This window comes from Corylus avellana, chromosome 4 (genome assembly GCF_965113065.1).
Source record: "Corylus avellana chromosome 4, dhCorAvel1.hap1.2, whole genome shotgun sequence".
Taxonomy (NCBI): domain Eukaryota; kingdom Viridiplantae; phylum Streptophyta; class Magnoliopsida; order Fagales; family Betulaceae; genus Corylus; species Corylus avellana.
In genome coordinates, this window is record NC_142493.1 from 5,699,105 (window position 1) to 5,717,229 (window position 18,125).

The window sequence follows — 18,125 nt, forward strand, 5'->3', positions numbered from 1 at the left end:
AAAAAAAAAAAAAAAAACTATTCATGAATAAAAGCAGGTGAACAATTATTTTTATTTCCCGTAGGCTTGAACATTTAAATCAATTTTTTTCTTTATAAAAATGTTCTTTTTTTTTTTCTTTAAATTTTTGCATTAAGGGAAGAAATTCTTTAAATTTAACAGTGAAGCTTCGTTTATATATATAAAATAAAGAAATTTTTTATCTTCTAATTTTCATTTCTTGTTCTTTTTGAAACTCTTCGTATGTAAGTTAAAATAAGAAAGACATTCACATTTTATTTTAGAACTTTGCGTAGAAATGCTGGATTATTCAAAGCTAAGTGCTAGGGTTTATACCATATTCAAAGCCAGCCCATTTATTTAAACCGATTAGACCCATCATCCCTCAACCCTATCTCGCTAATTTCGTGTTGAGTTCTCAGGTAATGTAAAAAATTGTCAACCTTAAACCGAACCAAGTTTTACCAACTATGAATGTTAGACTGCGTTTAGCAGTACAATTTCGTAAATCAAAAGTGTGATTTTAAATAAAACCGCATAAAACGTATTGTTTGAGAGTATGTTATTAAAATTGCAATTTGAAATCATAAAAAATGCAGTTTAAAATCCCAAGGGAATGCATTTTTAAAAACACACGATTTAAAGGTTAAACTAATATTTTAAAAGTTAAACGATTTTATCAAACGTTTAATTTCATTTTTAAAAATCGTGTTTTCAAATCACACATTTTAAAGTCACAAATCCAAATAAATCCATAGATGTCCGCTTTTTACAATTATCTGTTGCTAATTTATGTTTTGCGTACAAAATTAAAAAGTATATTTATATCTTGAAATTATTGTTGGCATATATTCATTAATATGTTCATGAAAGACAAAATAGCCAGTGGCTCTTGTTTAAATTAAATATGTTGTTTAGTTTTCTTTTAATTGGAAAAGGATAAAAAAGCATCAACGGAAGTGATTTCAAATGGAGAAAACCAAGCATTTTTCAAATTAAAATTGACCATAAAATTCCTAATCCAGCTTGTTAATTAGTATTTAATGATTTATTCCGTTAATTAAGCTACAGGAAAGAGAACAGAAAAAACGGCTTTCTTGGTCTTATCTAACTGCTATTGGTACTTGGTAGATGTAGATATAACAATTCATCCTCAAAAAAGCTAATTATTTACTGCCCAGGGACTCAAGGCCACAACTGCCAATTTTGTGCGGAATGGCATAAATGAAGATATAAGCAAAATATCAGGACAAAATAGTCAATTTATATTTGAAGTTTCGGCGCCCATATAGAAGTAGTAATCTAGGGTGTCCAAAAAGTCGCAGGCAAATAGAAAAACGCCACGTCATGGAAAGACGGTTATAGAGGGTTTTCTTGGTTTTTTTGACTCTTTGGATCATTGGGTTCTTCTCCAAACTCATCTCTCTGGGTTTCACAAGCTCACTGTCTGCTCTCAACCTCTCACCAACAGAATTTTTCTTTCACTGCCATGTCTTCGTCTTCACAGAACACGACTACTAGGTACCCTTTTTTTTGGGTTTTCTTTGAAATTTTTCTTTGGTTGTTGTGGGTTCGTTTTTATGGGGCTTTGCGGAGGAGTGGGTATTGTGTAGGGTTGGGTATCGGTCGGTTCGGACCGGTTAATGGGCTTATCGGTGGGTTAACCGATAAGCTATCGGTTAACCAAATTCTAACCGATTACCGACCGATAAGAAGTGTTAACCGAAAATTATCGGTCATATTGGTAATCAATTAACCGGTCGGTTAAATCGGTTTTGGCTTTTGTGGGCTTTTTATTGGGCTTTTACTAGTTGCTAATTGGGCAAAAAATTAATTATTTTGAAGGCTCAAATACGTTTTGTTGGGCTGAAGCCTAAAGTAGTTTATTAAAAATTAGTTATTTTATAGTATATTTTTGGCTAAAATAGCTTATTGAAACCTTTTTTTTTTTTTTTATTGATCCACTACAATAATAAATATAAAATTCTAAAAAATTAAAAATTGAAATAGCTTATCGGTCCTATCAATTTTTCAATAAAAAATTTTTAACATACCGATAAGCTTATCGGTATAAAATTTTTAACCGATTACTGATCGATAACTATCGGTTACGGTTAATATCGGTTCGGTTAAAGTCGGTAATCAGTCGGTAATCGGTAATCAGTTAATCTGCTCACCTCTAATACATTGTGTGTTTGATATTTTTGTGTTGTGGGTTGGTTTTTCTGGGGTTTTTGGGAAGGAGTGGTTATTTGTGTGTTGTTTTCTAGGGTTTTGAAAAATTCAATTTTTTGTCTCTTGGATCTTTGGGTTTTCCGCTGTTTATCTGTGTTGTTGGTTAGGGTTCTTCAATTCTTTCAACTTTTGAATTTAATACATACGGCTCTTTCAAGTTTTACTTAGGAAACACCCACTACGTACGTAAGTTAAGAATGAAAGGAATATGTTTGTGATGTTGTTTGTTGGGAATAAGAGCTGTACGTAAGTTAACGGCCTCTGTTTTTGGTTATTTGGCTTGATTGCTTCCTTTTGTTGTGTAATACTGTTGAACAATTTTATTTCATAGAATTTTTCAAATATGCCTACGTGTGAGCTAAATCTGTTCTTTTGTATTTCCAGGAAGAGGAAGTCTCGGAGTAAAGCTGAGGGATCTATGTTTGTTGTTGAGACTCTTGCCAAGTGGAAATTAAGAGAATCAGACCCAGCTGGACTCTAAACCAATTCTGAAAATGCAAGGCATTGGGTCAAAGAAAGGATGCATGAAAAGAAAAGGAGGGCATGAGAACTCAAAATGCATGTACAGAGGAGTAACACAAAGGACTTAGGGCAAATGGGTTGTAGAAATCTGAGAGCCAAACGGGGGGAAGAGGCGCTGGCTCGGTACTTTTACAAACTCTGCGGAAGCTGCCCTTGCTTACGATGAAGCTGCAATGACTATGTACGGCTCTCGTGCTCGCCTCAACTTTTCAGATTCTTGTTCAGTTACTACAACTTCATCAAGCATTTCTTCGGTAGAAACTCTAGCGGGGTTGGATTCAACGACGACATCAAACTACACTGACGTCTTTGCAGTCGAGGATATCACATCTGTTTCCTCCAACTTGATGAATGAGGATGGGGAAAGCATTGCATTTGCTTGCAATAAAGTTGCAAGGCCTACATTTGCAGCTAAGGACATCACACAGGTTTCTCCCAATGTGATCAATATGGATGGGGAAAGTGAATTGAGAGCTAATTCTACAATCACATCAAACCAATGTGAGATCTTTGCAGCTGAGGACATCACCCATGTTCCTCCTAATGCTCAACATGAGCAACAAACAGGTCATTTCATGGTCCACATGGATGAATTGCTGAACTTGGATGAATTTCCAGAGCTTTTCGATGATAATTCCCTTAGCGACATGGAATCACAATTACAATTTGATGCTGATCAGTTGGGGTTTCTAGATATCGACCAATGGGGAAAGCCACAAAATATTACGCACAGCTGCAAAATCTAATGAGGAACAGTTGGGGATGGGTGGATACTTTTGACTTGGGATTATCATATTTTGGATTTGAGGGTATACAAATTTTGTTTAAATTTGCGGATGTATATTCTTTATTGTTGATTCTTTGTAAGTGATTCTTTATAACAAAGTTTTATCGCTTCTCTTATTGGTCTTGTATAATACTATAATGTATATACCACAGACTTTGGTTCATGAATGATCTATTTTTCTCTTCTCTTCCTACATTGTTCATGCTTTGGGTTTGAAGTTTAACTGTCTCTAAGAACTCAGGCATTAGATCCATATGAACAAGTTTGATAGTACAGAAGAGCTTCCAGATGAGGTTATGAACAATGGCAACCAAGAGAACCTGAATGCACAGTAACATCTCTATTGCCACAATAACCTGTAAAGTGGTGCAAATTAATACATATAAACCTTAAAGCAATTGTGGACAAATAAACCTGATCACAATCACTAATTATTTTTCGAAGAATATTTATTGTCACCAAGGAGGTCTGGATCAATTGACATAGCACAGTAAGAGTCTTTTGACAAGTGACAATCACAACAGGGAGAGCCAGAGCAGTTTAGTTAGTCTTGAGAACATCATAAAAAGATGCAGGCCTCTTCTTAGACTTCAAGCAAAGTTCCTGAAACACATGAGAAGAGTAAATTAGATCTCAGTAATAAGCAATTTTTACAGCATGCCCTAGAAACCATCCATTTTCCTTCATTCAACAATTATAAAAGGACTGATACGATACCTCGATTGCAGAAGCCATGCGCAAAAGTGAAGCTTCACCCCATGGACGGCCTATTAGTTGCAAACCTATTGGAAGTCCTTGTTTATCATAACCCACCTGAAAGCATTGAAAAAATTGACCCAAAACATTATAATAACCCAACAAAATTGTAAACATAAAAGGCAGTTCACCAAATACTAGTATAATTCTCAACCAATTCATATTATAATAAACCGCTTGCTGATTAGTATATGATATGGAATGGGAGAACAAAATGCAAATATTTATTGGAGGTTTTCAACACCAATCCAGCTTGGGAAGTAGGCTTCAATTTATTTGCATTATAGAAGTCCAGATATGTTTTAAAAGTACCCTAAAAATATCTGTTATTCCTCCAATTATCCAGCATTTAATGTCCTACTCAAGGCAAGCAATAAGCAAAATTAAGAAAACCACTAGTTTTTCCTTTCGTTTACTTTTTTTTATTCTTCGGATTAAATTTTTATAGATTTTGCTTCCAAATGTATCAAGATTGGTGGGAGTTAAATTTCTTAATTGGTGATGGAGGTCGAAGTCTGTTTCTCTCATTTTGTAATTACCAAGGATGAAAGCTGAGCACCTGACAAACATAAACCATAGAGCACATCAGATAGGATTCTAAGAAAAAGATAGGCAACACTCACAGGCACAGAAATGGCAGGAAGTCCAAGAAGATTTGCTGCGATGATAAACCGCATAAGATAACCTGAATACAAGAGGAAGGTATGCACAAAAACTTTAAAAGATGGTGGAAGTGTAAAACTACAAACACATTACTTCAAATTTAGCAAAAATAGATATAAATTGGAGATAACTGAATGCACATTACTACAAATTTAGCAAAAATAGATATAAATTGGAGATAACTGAATGTTGAATGACTTAAAAGAAACATCCCTATTGTACAATCTCAAATTTTGGAAATTGGAGACAATTGAATTGATCACAATGAAAACAATACTGGGCATGTGCCTAATGTAAAACCTCAAATTTTGGAAGTTTAAGATAATTGAATCTATAATAACACAGAAGACACTAGACATCCACTCTATGTACAATCACGATGGGTCAATTTTAGTTTCAGAATTTGATGAATAATCTCAAAAGGCTTTCTGAATCTCATCCGGTGACATAACTAAATCTGTTCCACCCAACATAATTTTGGTACTATATTCAGATTAAGAGCATTAAGAGGTACATATACATTCATTAATGGACTAACATGCTACATGTGGCTAAAAGATGAAAGGGTAATTTGGTTTAGAGGACCAACGAAGGAGTATGGCAAGGGAATCTGGGAACATAGCCATCAAAATAAGGTCTCTTGGCATTCTGTAGAATTCTAATGCATGTTTGGTCAATTAAGGCCATCTAACTACAGGTCAAAGTTACAGTTGCAGGGTTGGAATGCCCAATAACCAAGGTCTTGCATGTCTTTTCTACTCAGAAACATTGAGAACCCATGAATGCAAATAGTCCACCGGAGCATGGTGGCACATCTCCATCTCTGTGAAGTTAAGCGTGAATGAATGTCGTCATTTGACACTGACATCTTACTTTTCCCCTCAGCTAGGCAGTGATTTTGTTTACTAAATCAAGATATCCGCAAACAATCCAGCAGGCAGCTGCAAAATGGCAATAATTTGCCATAATCTGTCCAGGCTAGCAAGATTTTCTAGCTTCTACTCCTAAAATAATACTGACAAAAGGCCATTTTGCAAAACTTTAAGCCTTTGAGGCAACTGAGCTAGGAAAGGCATTAAGTTGTCCACGTTCCTTTAGTATCAAATATTCCAACATTAAGTGACATAAGATGCATGTAAAATTTTAAATTATCACATAATGACCTTTATATGACTTGTCCACGTTCCAAATTATACACAATAACAGAAACATGCATTGAGTTGTACATGTTCAATGCTTTCATTTGAATAATTGAAAATTTATAACAAGACCAATTATTATTTCGTAATAAAAATGTGACAGAAATTATAATAGAAGAAAAGAAATTAGGAGGAACATAAAGGCTCATGGCAATATATAGCTACTTAGAAACAAACATTTTGGCTAAAAATCATTTTCAAATTCATGCTTTTCAGTTGAGAGAACGACTACAATAGACAAAAAATAATTAGTCTTCTAAAGCTGCAATGTGGAATGCGGACCAACAAACCTGTAACCTGCATATCCGTCTCCCCATATTGAATTGCACTAGGAGGTATTATGGGGGCTGTCATGCTGTTAGCATAAGAAAACATATATTTGAAGTTATAAATTCTCAAAGAAAAATATAAATATGCTGCTAGAGGTAAACCAGCACACAAGTCAAATTAGTATTTTTCTTTGAAAAGCACATAGAGTAAAAGTAATAGCTAAAATTATTAAAAGAGGCAAATGACTATAGTGACTCACACTGATTAAAGCGGACCTAATTTCAGAATGCATATAATAAACCTATATATAAGCTTTGTCACAAGTATGCCTATAAAAAGATCATGATCAGGCTGGATCAGATATTTATCCAATATTTTATCTGAGATCAGAGTTGATACTATTAAAATCAATACTCTTCTTTCAAAAGCTGAAAAAAAGTGTGAGATTGTTATGTCTTAGATACAAAATCTATTTGGATCAACTTTGGCATGGATTGTAGTAAACCATATCCAAATTCCTCCTCAATTGATGATTTATTGTATATCATGATCCATTCATTAGCAGCACGTTAACACTGCTTATCAGTTAGGCTTACATACCCAGTTGTTGGGGTCACTATGACATCAACCTTCTTGAAGATCTCCATATGATGGTACATAATCCTTCGCCTGAAGCAAACCATAAAGTAGTTAAAAGTAAACACAAACAAATATGATATCATAGTTTACACCAAGTAAAAAGAATATGAGTATCTCACTAACTAAATTTGACCTTAAATGAGGATGTGATACATGAATGAAGTACATTAGCTATTCCCAAAGGGTCATTTAGAGAAAGATGCAAGACGCATACAATCAACACTCTGAAGTTTTCTTATCATGCCATAGAATTGACAAGAAGATATCAACAATCATACATTTAGCAGACTCACTTTTGTGTATCATCATCTAGAATGAAAGCTAGAAAACCATATCTTTCTGAAGATGTATACAATTAGAGCTTCTTGAAATCACGTATAAAGCCAATCTTGCCTAATAAGAAACAAACGTGGAACTTAGCACTCATGAAATGCCTTCACAATCTGCTCACCAACGTGGGACTAACTTCCAAAAGTCTCACAACCACTCAAATCCCTAATATCCTTGATAGTGTTCAAGTCATGTTGCACAGTTACAGTGCTCTAGCGCCATATGATGTTACTAGGTTGCTTTCATACCATTTGTCACAACTCAGAAGAAGTGGCTAACCGCATCTGCACTACTACCCTAATAAGACTGGTGAAGTCACAATTGAAACTCCCTGAAATCACTTATAAAGCCAATCTCACCTAGTAAATAACCAATGTGAGACTTAGAACTGATGCAACACCTTCACAATCCACCCACCCAATGTGAGACTAACTTTCTAGGATGTCACAATAATCATGTGCATAAGAAAGAATAATGGAAGAATTCCAACCTCAAATGAATGTCAATTTAAAATTCAAACAATGGGATGTTAACCATGATAAATTTTAAACCAAATATATGCTTCTAATACAAGGTTCAGAATCTGATACATTTCCTAATCAAGTAATCATCATCCTGGAAAATAACATCATTCTCCAAACTTTTAGATGTCTAGAGTCGCTGCACGGGTCCTCCCCACAGTAATCCTCTCTATTCAAAACAAATAATTTGCAGTCTTTCACATCCAGCACATTTCATAAAATCCCTTGCGAAAGGGGAAGAGGCGGAAAAGAAAATGAACATGTACAGGACAATGAAAAGAAAGCATACATTAATGATTCAAAATGGGAGCCAGACAATAAACCTTTAATGTCTTAAGATAATTACATAGAAGTTCCATTTCTGAATGTCATATGTCTATAAAGAGGGAGAACCAATTTCTGTTTTATGAAAGATCATAACATTATTGGCCATCCACGAGATTTTGTTAACTATACCATGCTCGTAAGGATTTGGACACTTGTGCCATAATGTAAAGAATCAAATATCTGAAACACATACAGGTTAAATTCCAAAAGAGAAGTTGTGAATTGTTCTGATCATTATTTGCCTCACCTAAGACACTGGGCAGCAACATAGTCTGATGCAGTAAATGATTGAAAAAGCGCCAAACTAGTACGAGTATCATATGTCATTCTCACATCTTTCCTACAGAGACAAAAGGTGGGAGACCATATCAATTTAAATATCATCCTGAGTTATTTCTACTTTTGGTAGATAATGTCATCCTTAGACAACAATATCAATCATTTTGAACAATTCCAATAACTCTGGAAAAACTATGTTCTACTTTGGGTATACAATAAACCTACTCATTAATGTACCCTCAAAGAAGGCAAAGAAACCTACCCATCATCACAATCAGGATTTACAGAGCACAGCATTTCAGATCCAATTGAAACAAGATGAGAATTACGCATCTCATGGAGCTCAGGTATAACAATCTCCACCATCTTGAAAAATAATTAGTTAAATATGAAGTACCTCATCATAGAATGGCTACAAAAACATGTTAATTCTCAATTTCAAAAGTAGTATCTCAGCAAAGAATAAGCATGTCAAATTTAATGCAGAATAACATGGACTTACTTCACAACCATGGGTTTTGCACAACAGATCTAGAACATCTTCACACTTATCAGAGATATCAGTCGAATTTACATCATTAAACCACTGCAATGGAATCATATATCCTTAAAATTAGATCTGGCATCTAAAGCAATTAAATCTAATGTACTTCAGTGAAAACTAACGTGAGATTACCGCTGTGTACTTTCCCAGTCGCAATGATCCCAAAGCATTTAAACCATCATATGATGACAGTATGGGCAAACAAGGTACGGACTACAAATCAAAGTAAAAAAGAAACATTTAAATGTGAGATACAGAAAAGATATAAATAAATAAAGATGCAAACTTATCAATAGTTTAGAGGGATAAAAGTTAGCAAAACATATCTCAGGCATGCATATACAGAACTAATGATACTTAGCAAAAAAGATATAGACAATTTCAACTAGATGCACATAACAATTGAAAGAAATGAAAAAGGACCACATAAGTCAACTAAGCTTTGAACCAAGTGGGGAAATACAAAAGGCCAAATGAGTGACTGAAAATTTGGTTATTGTTAGAAATGGGTCTTGGGCTTAACTCAACCCAAAAGCTAGCTCAAGAGTTGAGGTTTCCCCTCACCTTATAAATGGACAATCTCCTTAATACCCAGGCAATGTGGGACTTCCAACACGCCCCCTCACGTGTGGCGGGAGGACATCCAAGCCAACACGTGCGACAATGGGTGACTGTGGGCCACAGCCAATTAATTGGGTTAGGCTCTGATACCATGTTAGAAATGGGTCTTGGGCTTAACTCAACCCAAAAGCTAGCTCAAGAGTTGAGGTTTCCCCTCACCTTATAAATGGACAATCTCCTTAATACCCAGGCAATGTGGGACTTCCAACAGTTATCTATAAACTGAAGTAAATATTAGAAGACCAAAATCACAAATAAACATCGTAGAAACACTGAAAAAAAAAATCTTGGTAATCTACACTAATGCAAGATTAGAAGGATCATTAATTCTATAGCCACTATGAATTCCAAATAATAAAAAATTTGTTGCAACTAATGAGGAATGTATCTTTCCTTCTATGCCATGATTCTCTTCATCCCATATTAATAGTCCTCTATTTCATTTTGGATGCCCTAAAGTATTGTCTACTTTGAAAAGTCAATGGATACAATTTTAATAATTTTCCTAACTTACCTTTTACTTTATTTGAAAATTCAACACCCATTTTAATTTGCTTTATATGAATTTGAATTAAGGATTAATGAAAGTGCATTAAATGATGACCTCTCAAAAAGTTGGATTTTCTAAACAGGATCAACAATAATAGGAAGGAGGGAAAATTCGTTTATTGGCTAATAGTGAGACTTCTAGTCAAGTGATTCAGGCCTTAAAAAGTAGATAGATAGAGTTGGTAAACTTGTGCATTATTTTGACAGGCAATAAGGTTTATTAAAAGTTACCGGTCTCAAACTAATTCTATCTGCAGGAGAGGAGCCCAAGATTGCTGCATACCTGATAAATTATCAATGCAATCAGAACAAATTAAGGGAGTAACCAATGTTTTCAACCAAATGGTTATTTACTGCTCACTGTAACCAAAGCAATAGTTTACAACATGCATGCATCACGCAGTGATGTAATGCACAAGAATGGGACTTAATGAAACAGTTCCAAATAATTGAGACTGAAGAAAAAGATTATGCGCTTTAACTCATCTCAGTATTCTATAATATCCTACACAATTGACATTTTAATTTTGAAGAAAACTGAAATGATTCATGAGTTACACAACAGAGAGAAAAGATATTTATGTTGCAAAACTTAGCTGTGTTTCACTGAAACTGACAACATAACAACAATAGTAAGTGGTAATGAAATAAAATTTGTGAGGGTTTTTTTTTTAATCACAAACAATTCCATTGAGAGACAGAAACTAAGCATAACCCAAAGTAGTGATGAACATCTGCACAAGCATGAAGTGCTTACACTAGCATGACATCCTCCACTGTTGATGCAATTGGTCCAAGAATTTCCACAGTCCCACAATCACATGTGCATCTACAAAAGAAAAGGTTCCCAATATGACAATTTCAATCACTCATATATAAAAAACTCGACCTATAGCATGAAAATTACCGTTAGTACATTAATGCCATCAAACAAATATTCAACATGTGAATAATTGAGGACTCCTAGTTTTTCCCATTTGCCATCTTTCAAGGATCACATTGATGAACACTGACGCATTAGTCAGACTTGATGGATCCCAAACTAAATAGAAATTTATGGAAAATACAAAAGCATGATATTCATTAAACCCTTATGCATAATGATGTCAAATTTAATATGATGCAAGATAAATCCCATTATAGATTTCTCTAACACATAATTGTGCCAAACATATTTTGATTTAATAGATATTTATAGAAGAAAAAAATGATTAATGCAGATTCTAGGTAAAAATGCTGAAAACTAAAATGAAGCATGTAATAAAGCAAGTGATAAAACAAGGACGCACACCAAAATAGAAGAGAAATGATAAAAATCATTCTCTCAACCATCTCTGTATAGTGAATGAGTAAATCTACCATTGAATTTTTGTGAGACCCACATGAGTCAACAAATCCAACGGTGGATCATTTGCAAAAAGATATGGTTGAAAGATGGATGAGAGAATGATGTGTAACATGCCTCTAAATAGAATAAGGTTAAGGAAAGTTTTAGTCGACTATGGTCCGAGACAGCAGAATCAGAAAAAAAGTGTTTCATCTCCCAAATAAAAAACATCCTTGAACTGCTAAAGAGAGTAGATCGATATCCACTTGAATCCTATAACGAGTTAGATGCTGAAAAAGGCAGTCTTCAGTTTTTCATCCTAAATACAAAGATGTCAGAGTTCAGTGAGATGTTTCATCTATTATATCTATAACAAGCAGGCCTACTTGAACTATTCCTGCGGCAGCATAGAGGATTTTTTTCTACCTCAAGTCTTCTCTTGAGAAAGAAAATTGTTTATATTCCTAATTAACACAAAGTTTTATACATATATCTGACTGAAGATCGATCATCGTACAGCCAGTAAAGAAAGCCCCATGATAATGCCTTGAATGTTGGATCTAAGCAATATCTGCTTCATCTAAAGACAGCCTCACAATTCTGAAAGGCTATGGATTAAATTTTCTGCAATGATTTAGGTTTACAACATTTCATATCTAGACAAAAGGCAGCAGGGTGGACCAGTACCCAATCATATATAAGTTTTACAAAAAAATGCTACTCCGACCTTGGTAATTTAGTTGTTCATTTCCATGCCACCCAACCATTCATAGACTTCAACATTGAATAGCAGGCCCTTTAATTTATAGGCTTCTTTATACTGCTCCCACACTAAAGTTCATTTTCATAAGTTCTTTAGTGACTATGCAATCAACTTTAATAGGAACACCCCAACTTAATGTACACTAATTTAAAGGCCATATTTATCTTTCCCTATGACTTGTCATAATCAATGAAGTAGTTGGTATTGACTAGCAGAGTCATCAGGTTTGGACCCTTTCCAGATCCTTACATCTATTCCTTTTTTTATGAGCAATAAGATCCTTACATCTAACATTATACCTAAGGGGGAGTGTAAATACTTAACGTGTTTATGAATTTTATACTGAATGGTATGCATTTATCAAGGTGTAGTTTCTGGTACAAGTTAGACTATCATGATTCTCAAGTCAACACACACATACACACACAAAAAAAAATAAAAAAAGGGAGGTACAGAACATATCTGTATAGATCATTTCCTTTTAGAAGATACTTGTCAAAAAAATATTTATCAAAAATCATTTCCTTTTAGAAGATACTCATTTTGCTTGGTAGGTTTCTTCTTCCTTCTCAGAAAAGGATTTAATGTTTAATAGAACAGAAATGCTACTCAGCATTCTCAAATATCCGTCTCTTAGCATTTTTTTCTATGTGGCACATTCACATCCACATTTTTTAAAAAAAAATAAAAAATGAAAAGAAATATAACAAAGAGAATGCTAGACGATTGACACTCGAGAATGCTGAGTAGCATTTCTCTTAATAGAAACTCATTTTATCCTCCTTTTAGAAGATACTCATTTTTCTTGGTACGTATCTCTCCTTCCTTCTCAGAAAAGGATCTAATGTTCAATAGAAACTCATTTTATCCTACCTTACTTCCTCTGCCCTTTAGTTTTTACTTGTCTTTAACAAATTACATTACTTAATGAAAACATTTAAGCATGTAAATTCTACAAGTTCTAAAGATTTCTTCACCATGATTATCATCTTGATCATAATAAAAGACTTATCCCGATGACCACAAATCCAACCATTTTCTATCTACACCAGAAAATGGTTGTGGATGGTTCTGTAGCAACACCTGCCCCAAGCTCCCCTCACTACAAATGTTGAAATTACAACTGCCATCCATGCACTAGAACCACCTTGACTGTGTTCAAGATGACTGACCTACTGGAGGAATCAGAATTCAATAGACATCTAATTGAACTTTACAAGATAATCTCCAGTAACAAATGTACTGCTAAGTAAAAAGATATACCAGATACTTTCTGGAATCTGGGAAATATAATTGTTAGTTTTCAAGTTGTGAACATTATCTATTTCAGAAAAAAAAATGGTACAGAATATTAGAGATGTATTACCCTCGATCCCATGGTTAAAGGGCTTACCCTCTCATATCCGTCCGTCCATATGTTGTCTTTAAGCCCACTACTCCACAAAGGGAGGACGGAATACGGATTGAACCTGCCTTTTGACATTACGTATTAAACACATAAATTAGCAAAAAATAAATATATAATCACTAAGAAGCCAACATAATATATTTGCACAACCTCCGCCATCTGTTCCAAGTGCAGCAGAACACAGTCCAGAGGCTACAATTGCTGCTGGACCTGAGGAAGATCCACCTGTATATCTTTCAGGTGCATGAGGATTCCTTGTTGTCCTGCACTTCAAAATGCATCACTCAGAAAAACAATTATACATTAACTAGTAAGGGAGAAAACAATGGAACTGTGCAACAAATAAATTAAAATAGTCAGTTAATAATTTTATCAAAGTAACCCATAGGTAAAAGTCCATACCTAAGAATACAAACACAACAAACAAGGGTAATAACTAACATCAAGCACATGTATTCTATGAAATTATGAAATAAAGAGTAACACAAAAGATAATAGGTAGTTAGATTCCAAATGAGGTATGTAAGTACGCAAGTTTGAAAAGGAGTGGACATCATCTTTGTATATTTGTATTCTTTTATTCTCTTGTAAACATTCTAGTTCTCCATGTTGAAATTCTGACATGATTTCCTTTTGCCAGTGTCTCCAAAATTATAATGAACAGTATATGAAGGAAGGCCACTATATCTTCTACTCCATTAAAAGAAGATTTGACCCTAATTGAAGGATTAAAGATATCTATGATGCCAGATTTGCATACCTCTTCATTGCGATGACTAATAACAATTGAAGATTTCTTCAAGCTACTATTTTCTGCCTATTTATCCGTGTAGGAAAAATTTGTAACCCAATATGATGTGAAATAATTGTCTGGAAAACCTAACATGTTCAGTTCATAGAAAGCTAGGATTATGTTAGGTTGACTAAAAGACTTTTCTCTGTATGTAGCCTAGCCAAAGATTTGGCAACCCAGGACTACTCACGCGTCAGAGTTGGGCTTATATGGAAGCTATGTAAACAGGTTGATCCAAACACAACTGGTTTATAAACAGGTTGAACCCAGGCTATGCTTACCAACCTACCAACCTGCTTAATTAGATTTTACCAGGCTCAAAGTTCAAGCCCTGTCCAGATTGAACTGGTTCCAGCTTGCAATTCCCCAATCAAATTACAAGCATAGTGGCTGGCACATTCCTCTGAATTCCCACATATAACGGTAGAATCTCAAGCAATGGTTTACATTAAAGATGACTTGAGTTTGATTTTGGTTTCAAGACAGCAATAATTGGGGGTGCAAGCATATTTTCCTTTCATCGATTTTTTTTTTCTATTTGAGTGTAAAGCTGAAGATTTTGACAGCTGTTCAAATATTCATAAGACAAAATTAAAGAGTTTCGACTTCTTCAAAGCCTTGTGCTCCCCTCCCATATGAGAGACAAACGGAGCAGGCAATCAGTCTAAGACCTCTTCATAACTGTACATTTTGTACCTTCAAGAATTGTTTCAAACAATAGGAATATAGTGATGTCAAAAGGTTGAGTGGAAGACTCTGCAGAATATTTTTCAACATTTAGGAAGGCTATTAAGGATAATTTGGTTGATATTACAAAAATTTGATTTATTCCCATTAGCTGATTAGCTCTTAAATATATTGACAATATTTAACAACTTAACCTAAGAAAATTTATACACAAGTCATCTTAGAAAGATCATTGGATTAAGAATGTTCTGTAGCTCGCAGCATATTTCCAACAAGGATAATAAAGGGTTTGCCATATGCTGAGATCGTTCTATATCATTAAATGCATTTAAACTACTAAGAATACCAAGTAACAACTGGGTTCAACCTGAAGGATACATAATACCAGCCAAACAAAACTACCAGACACCTTAGTTAAGCCTTTCTTTTGCAGCGTCTACCACGTCAACATGTATTCTCAAGCACTCATGAACATGGCCACTATCCACCATTAATTTTCCAGTGATGGGAACAGATAATTTATCAATTAAAGCTCATTGATATTTCCGTGCCAGAGACAGAGTATCCATGTCAAACATCAACATAAGTGTCAAAATCTACATGATTTTAGCTGCCAGGCAATAAACTTACCCATAATTAGGATTATTTCCAGTCGTACCCATGCCAAATTCATGCATATTTGTCTTCCCTAAAAAGATTACACCACAGCTACGCAATTTTGAAACAGAAACCGCATCCTTTTTAACAGACCGAACCTCATGCAGCCATGTACTACCACCTGTCACCATAGCATCATATTTTATGTTTGCTAATACTTACAAGAATGTCTTACAGAGAAGAAATGTCCTTAATTATTTACCCTTAGATGGATGAGGAAGGCAATCTATATCATCCTTGATTGCCATGAAAATCCCGTCCAGTATAGACAATGGCTTTCCTGCACAACCAACATCCAGAAGTGCTTTATCTATTAATTGGGGTATATTTCCTCCAACAGTCAACACATTTATACATGACAAAAAACTTTATCCTAATCTGCAATTACTTCTTATAGGTAACAAAACTGCAAATAGCATCATATGCTTCAAAAACCTTCACAACTCACATTACCTTCCTCAAACCTTTGTGTAGAAGCTGCAGCTTGCTTCCTAACTTCCTCGGCATCAAATGAAATCAATAAAGGTGCCGGGGGCCTCTTACTGCCAAACTCCTCGATAATTGGGATGATGCGCTCTGCCACCTACATATTGAAATGGGAATGTTCGTTGTGTAATCCAGTTGAAAATAAACACAACTCCTCACAAAATAATAGCTATTTACCATATATGGGGTCACAAGCCTAGACCGGTAAGCATAAGCATAATCACGTATCTTCCAGTACTGGAATGGTAAAGCTTGATCCCCATTCCAGCGTCCAGCAAGATCATAATGTGGTAGACATTTCAAGGATGATTCAACTCGGTCTTCCGGTCCCCCATCCTCATCAACAGCAACAACCCCAGATTCCGGTTCTAAGTTAACATCACATTCATTGAATCATTTCATGCTCAAAGAATCCTACTTTAGTACACATGTTTTAAGCATTTCACTCTCTGTATCTTATTCGAAACAAATAATTGCAACCACATTCTACATCAATGGAGACACTTAATAAGCAGCCTCACATAAGTAACCATTGAACAGAAATCAAATATTTATTTCAACAGATTAATATGAAAAAAAAAAAAAAAAAAAGAAACCTTGAGGAGGGAATTCAGGTTTAAACATGGGTGCTTCTGGGATCACAGTATTCCGCAGCATCTGTCCATTTTGTAAAAACATGGAGCCACCAATTCAGTTTCTTATAGTTAATCAACTTGTCATAAATTCAAGTTAAGAACTAAGAAAAGGCAAACGAATTTCTTGCACCAAAAAGAAAAGAAACAGACCTGAACGATTCTATTCTGCTTCTTCAAGTAAGATATGATCAAAGAACCTATCACCGGCGCTTCAATAATCCTAACGAACAACTTGAACACGAATCCTGTCAAATGTGGCGCTGCAAACAAGCCACAAACTCTTAGAAAAACAAACCCCAATTCATATTTATACGAAATTTAAGTATGTAAGCGACCTTGGATTGCTTCAGGCTCGTATTTGACGGTGGACAAGTCAACCTCCTCAGCAGGAACCATGACGCGCCTCTTTGCCATCCTGAAAAAAAAAGGAAACCCAAAAAAAAAAATTCAGAAATGGAAATCCAAACTGCTTCTTCTTCTCTTTCAGAGAGGCTTTGGATGATCAGAATTGGCATCACAAACCTTGCACAGAGAGAGAGAGAGAGAGAGAGAGAGAGAGGAGTCAGCGAGTGTAGGATAGGATGAGACGAAGTCAGTGAGCTGATGATCGTAGGAGGTGTTTGGCAAATGGGATGGCCTAAACACCGTAGTTGATGTAGATTGATGTGAAAAAAAGTAAGAATGTTTGGTATAAAAAAAATAAAAAAATGGTATCAAAATGTGAAAAAAAATTTTGTTTTGTAGTGATTTTTTTATTTGAATAATAATAAAAGTGAATGATTTGATATTAAAAGTGAAAAAGTTAGAATGTTTTGATATTGATTTTTTTGGAAAATGGTGATAAACAGTGTTTAGCCCATCCCCATCCCCATTACCAAACAAACCCTTACTGTCATATAACGACGCTGCCGTCCACATGATGACGTTGCTCTGCACTTAATGCCGTTCCCTGCCGTTACTGCCCCATTTCGGTTTCGAAATTCAGAGCCGTATAGCCTGCTTTTCAAAAGCTAGGAGCCTAGGAGGATATTAAATATACATTTAATTCTTTCTTTTTCACCCATAAATTAAATGACATTAATTTAACTTTTTAGAATAAGGGATAGTTTAATATAATTATAAGTAAT

General features: G+C 34.9%; 1 protein-coding gene and 1 pseudogene across 3 annotated transcripts; one reads left to right on the forward strand and one right to left on the reverse strand.

Moving 5' to 3' along the window:
- Positions 1-1,416: 1,416 nt before the first annotated feature.
- On the forward strand, positions 1,417-3,503 carry LOC132179861 (uncharacterized; annotated as a pseudogene). Its single transcript, XR_015911889.1, has 2 exons — positions 1,417-1,521; positions 2,620-3,503. The product of XR_015911889.1 is annotated as an uncharacterized LOC132179861 (transcript).
- Positions 3,504-3,860: 357 nt separating this feature from the next.
- On the reverse strand, positions 3,861-17,611 carry FAAH (fatty acid amide hydrolase). Of its 2 annotated transcripts, XM_059589569.2 has the most exons (21): positions 17,521-17,611; positions 17,334-17,413; positions 17,149-17,258; positions 16,960-17,020; positions 16,541-16,731; positions 16,331-16,460; positions 16,080-16,157; positions 15,851-15,998; positions 13,891-14,003; positions 13,726-13,801; positions 11,000-11,071; positions 10,474-10,525; positions 9,205-9,285; positions 9,031-9,114; positions 8,791-8,894; positions 8,497-8,589; positions 7,033-7,101; positions 6,453-6,517; positions 4,924-4,985; positions 4,262-4,357; positions 3,861-4,147 (listed from the first exon to the last, which is right to left on the reverse strand). In XM_059589569.2, the coding sequence occupies exons 2-21, from the start codon at positions 17,410-17,412 to the stop codon at positions 4,085-4,087; spliced, it is 1,827 nt and encodes a 608-aa protein (XP_059445552.1). In that variant the 5' UTR covers position 17,413; positions 17,521-17,611; the 3' UTR covers positions 3,861-4,084. The 2 variants fall into 2 exon arrangements, with proteins under 2 accessions (XP_059445552.1, XP_059445553.1); XM_059589570.2 differs by lacking the exons at positions 3,861-4,147; positions 6,453-6,517 and having other exon boundaries at positions 4,267-4,357.
- Positions 17,612-18,125: the final 514 nt, after the last annotated feature.

Bases quoted from the DNA above. Each gene is read 5' to 3' on its own strand.
- FAAH (XM_059589569.2), bottom strand. From the start codon at position 17,412: ATGGCAAAGAGGCGCGTCATGGTTCCTGCTGAGGAGGTTGACTTGTCC. The intron at 16,461-16,540 runs GTAAATAGCTAT...TTCAATATGTAG, and splicing joins GGCTTGTGACCCCATATATG to GTGGCAGAGCGCATCATCCC. The intron at 4,358-4,923 runs GTGAGTGTTGCC...CAATGCTTTCAG, and splicing joins TTCCTGCCATTTCTGTGCCT to GTGGGTTATGATAAACAAGG.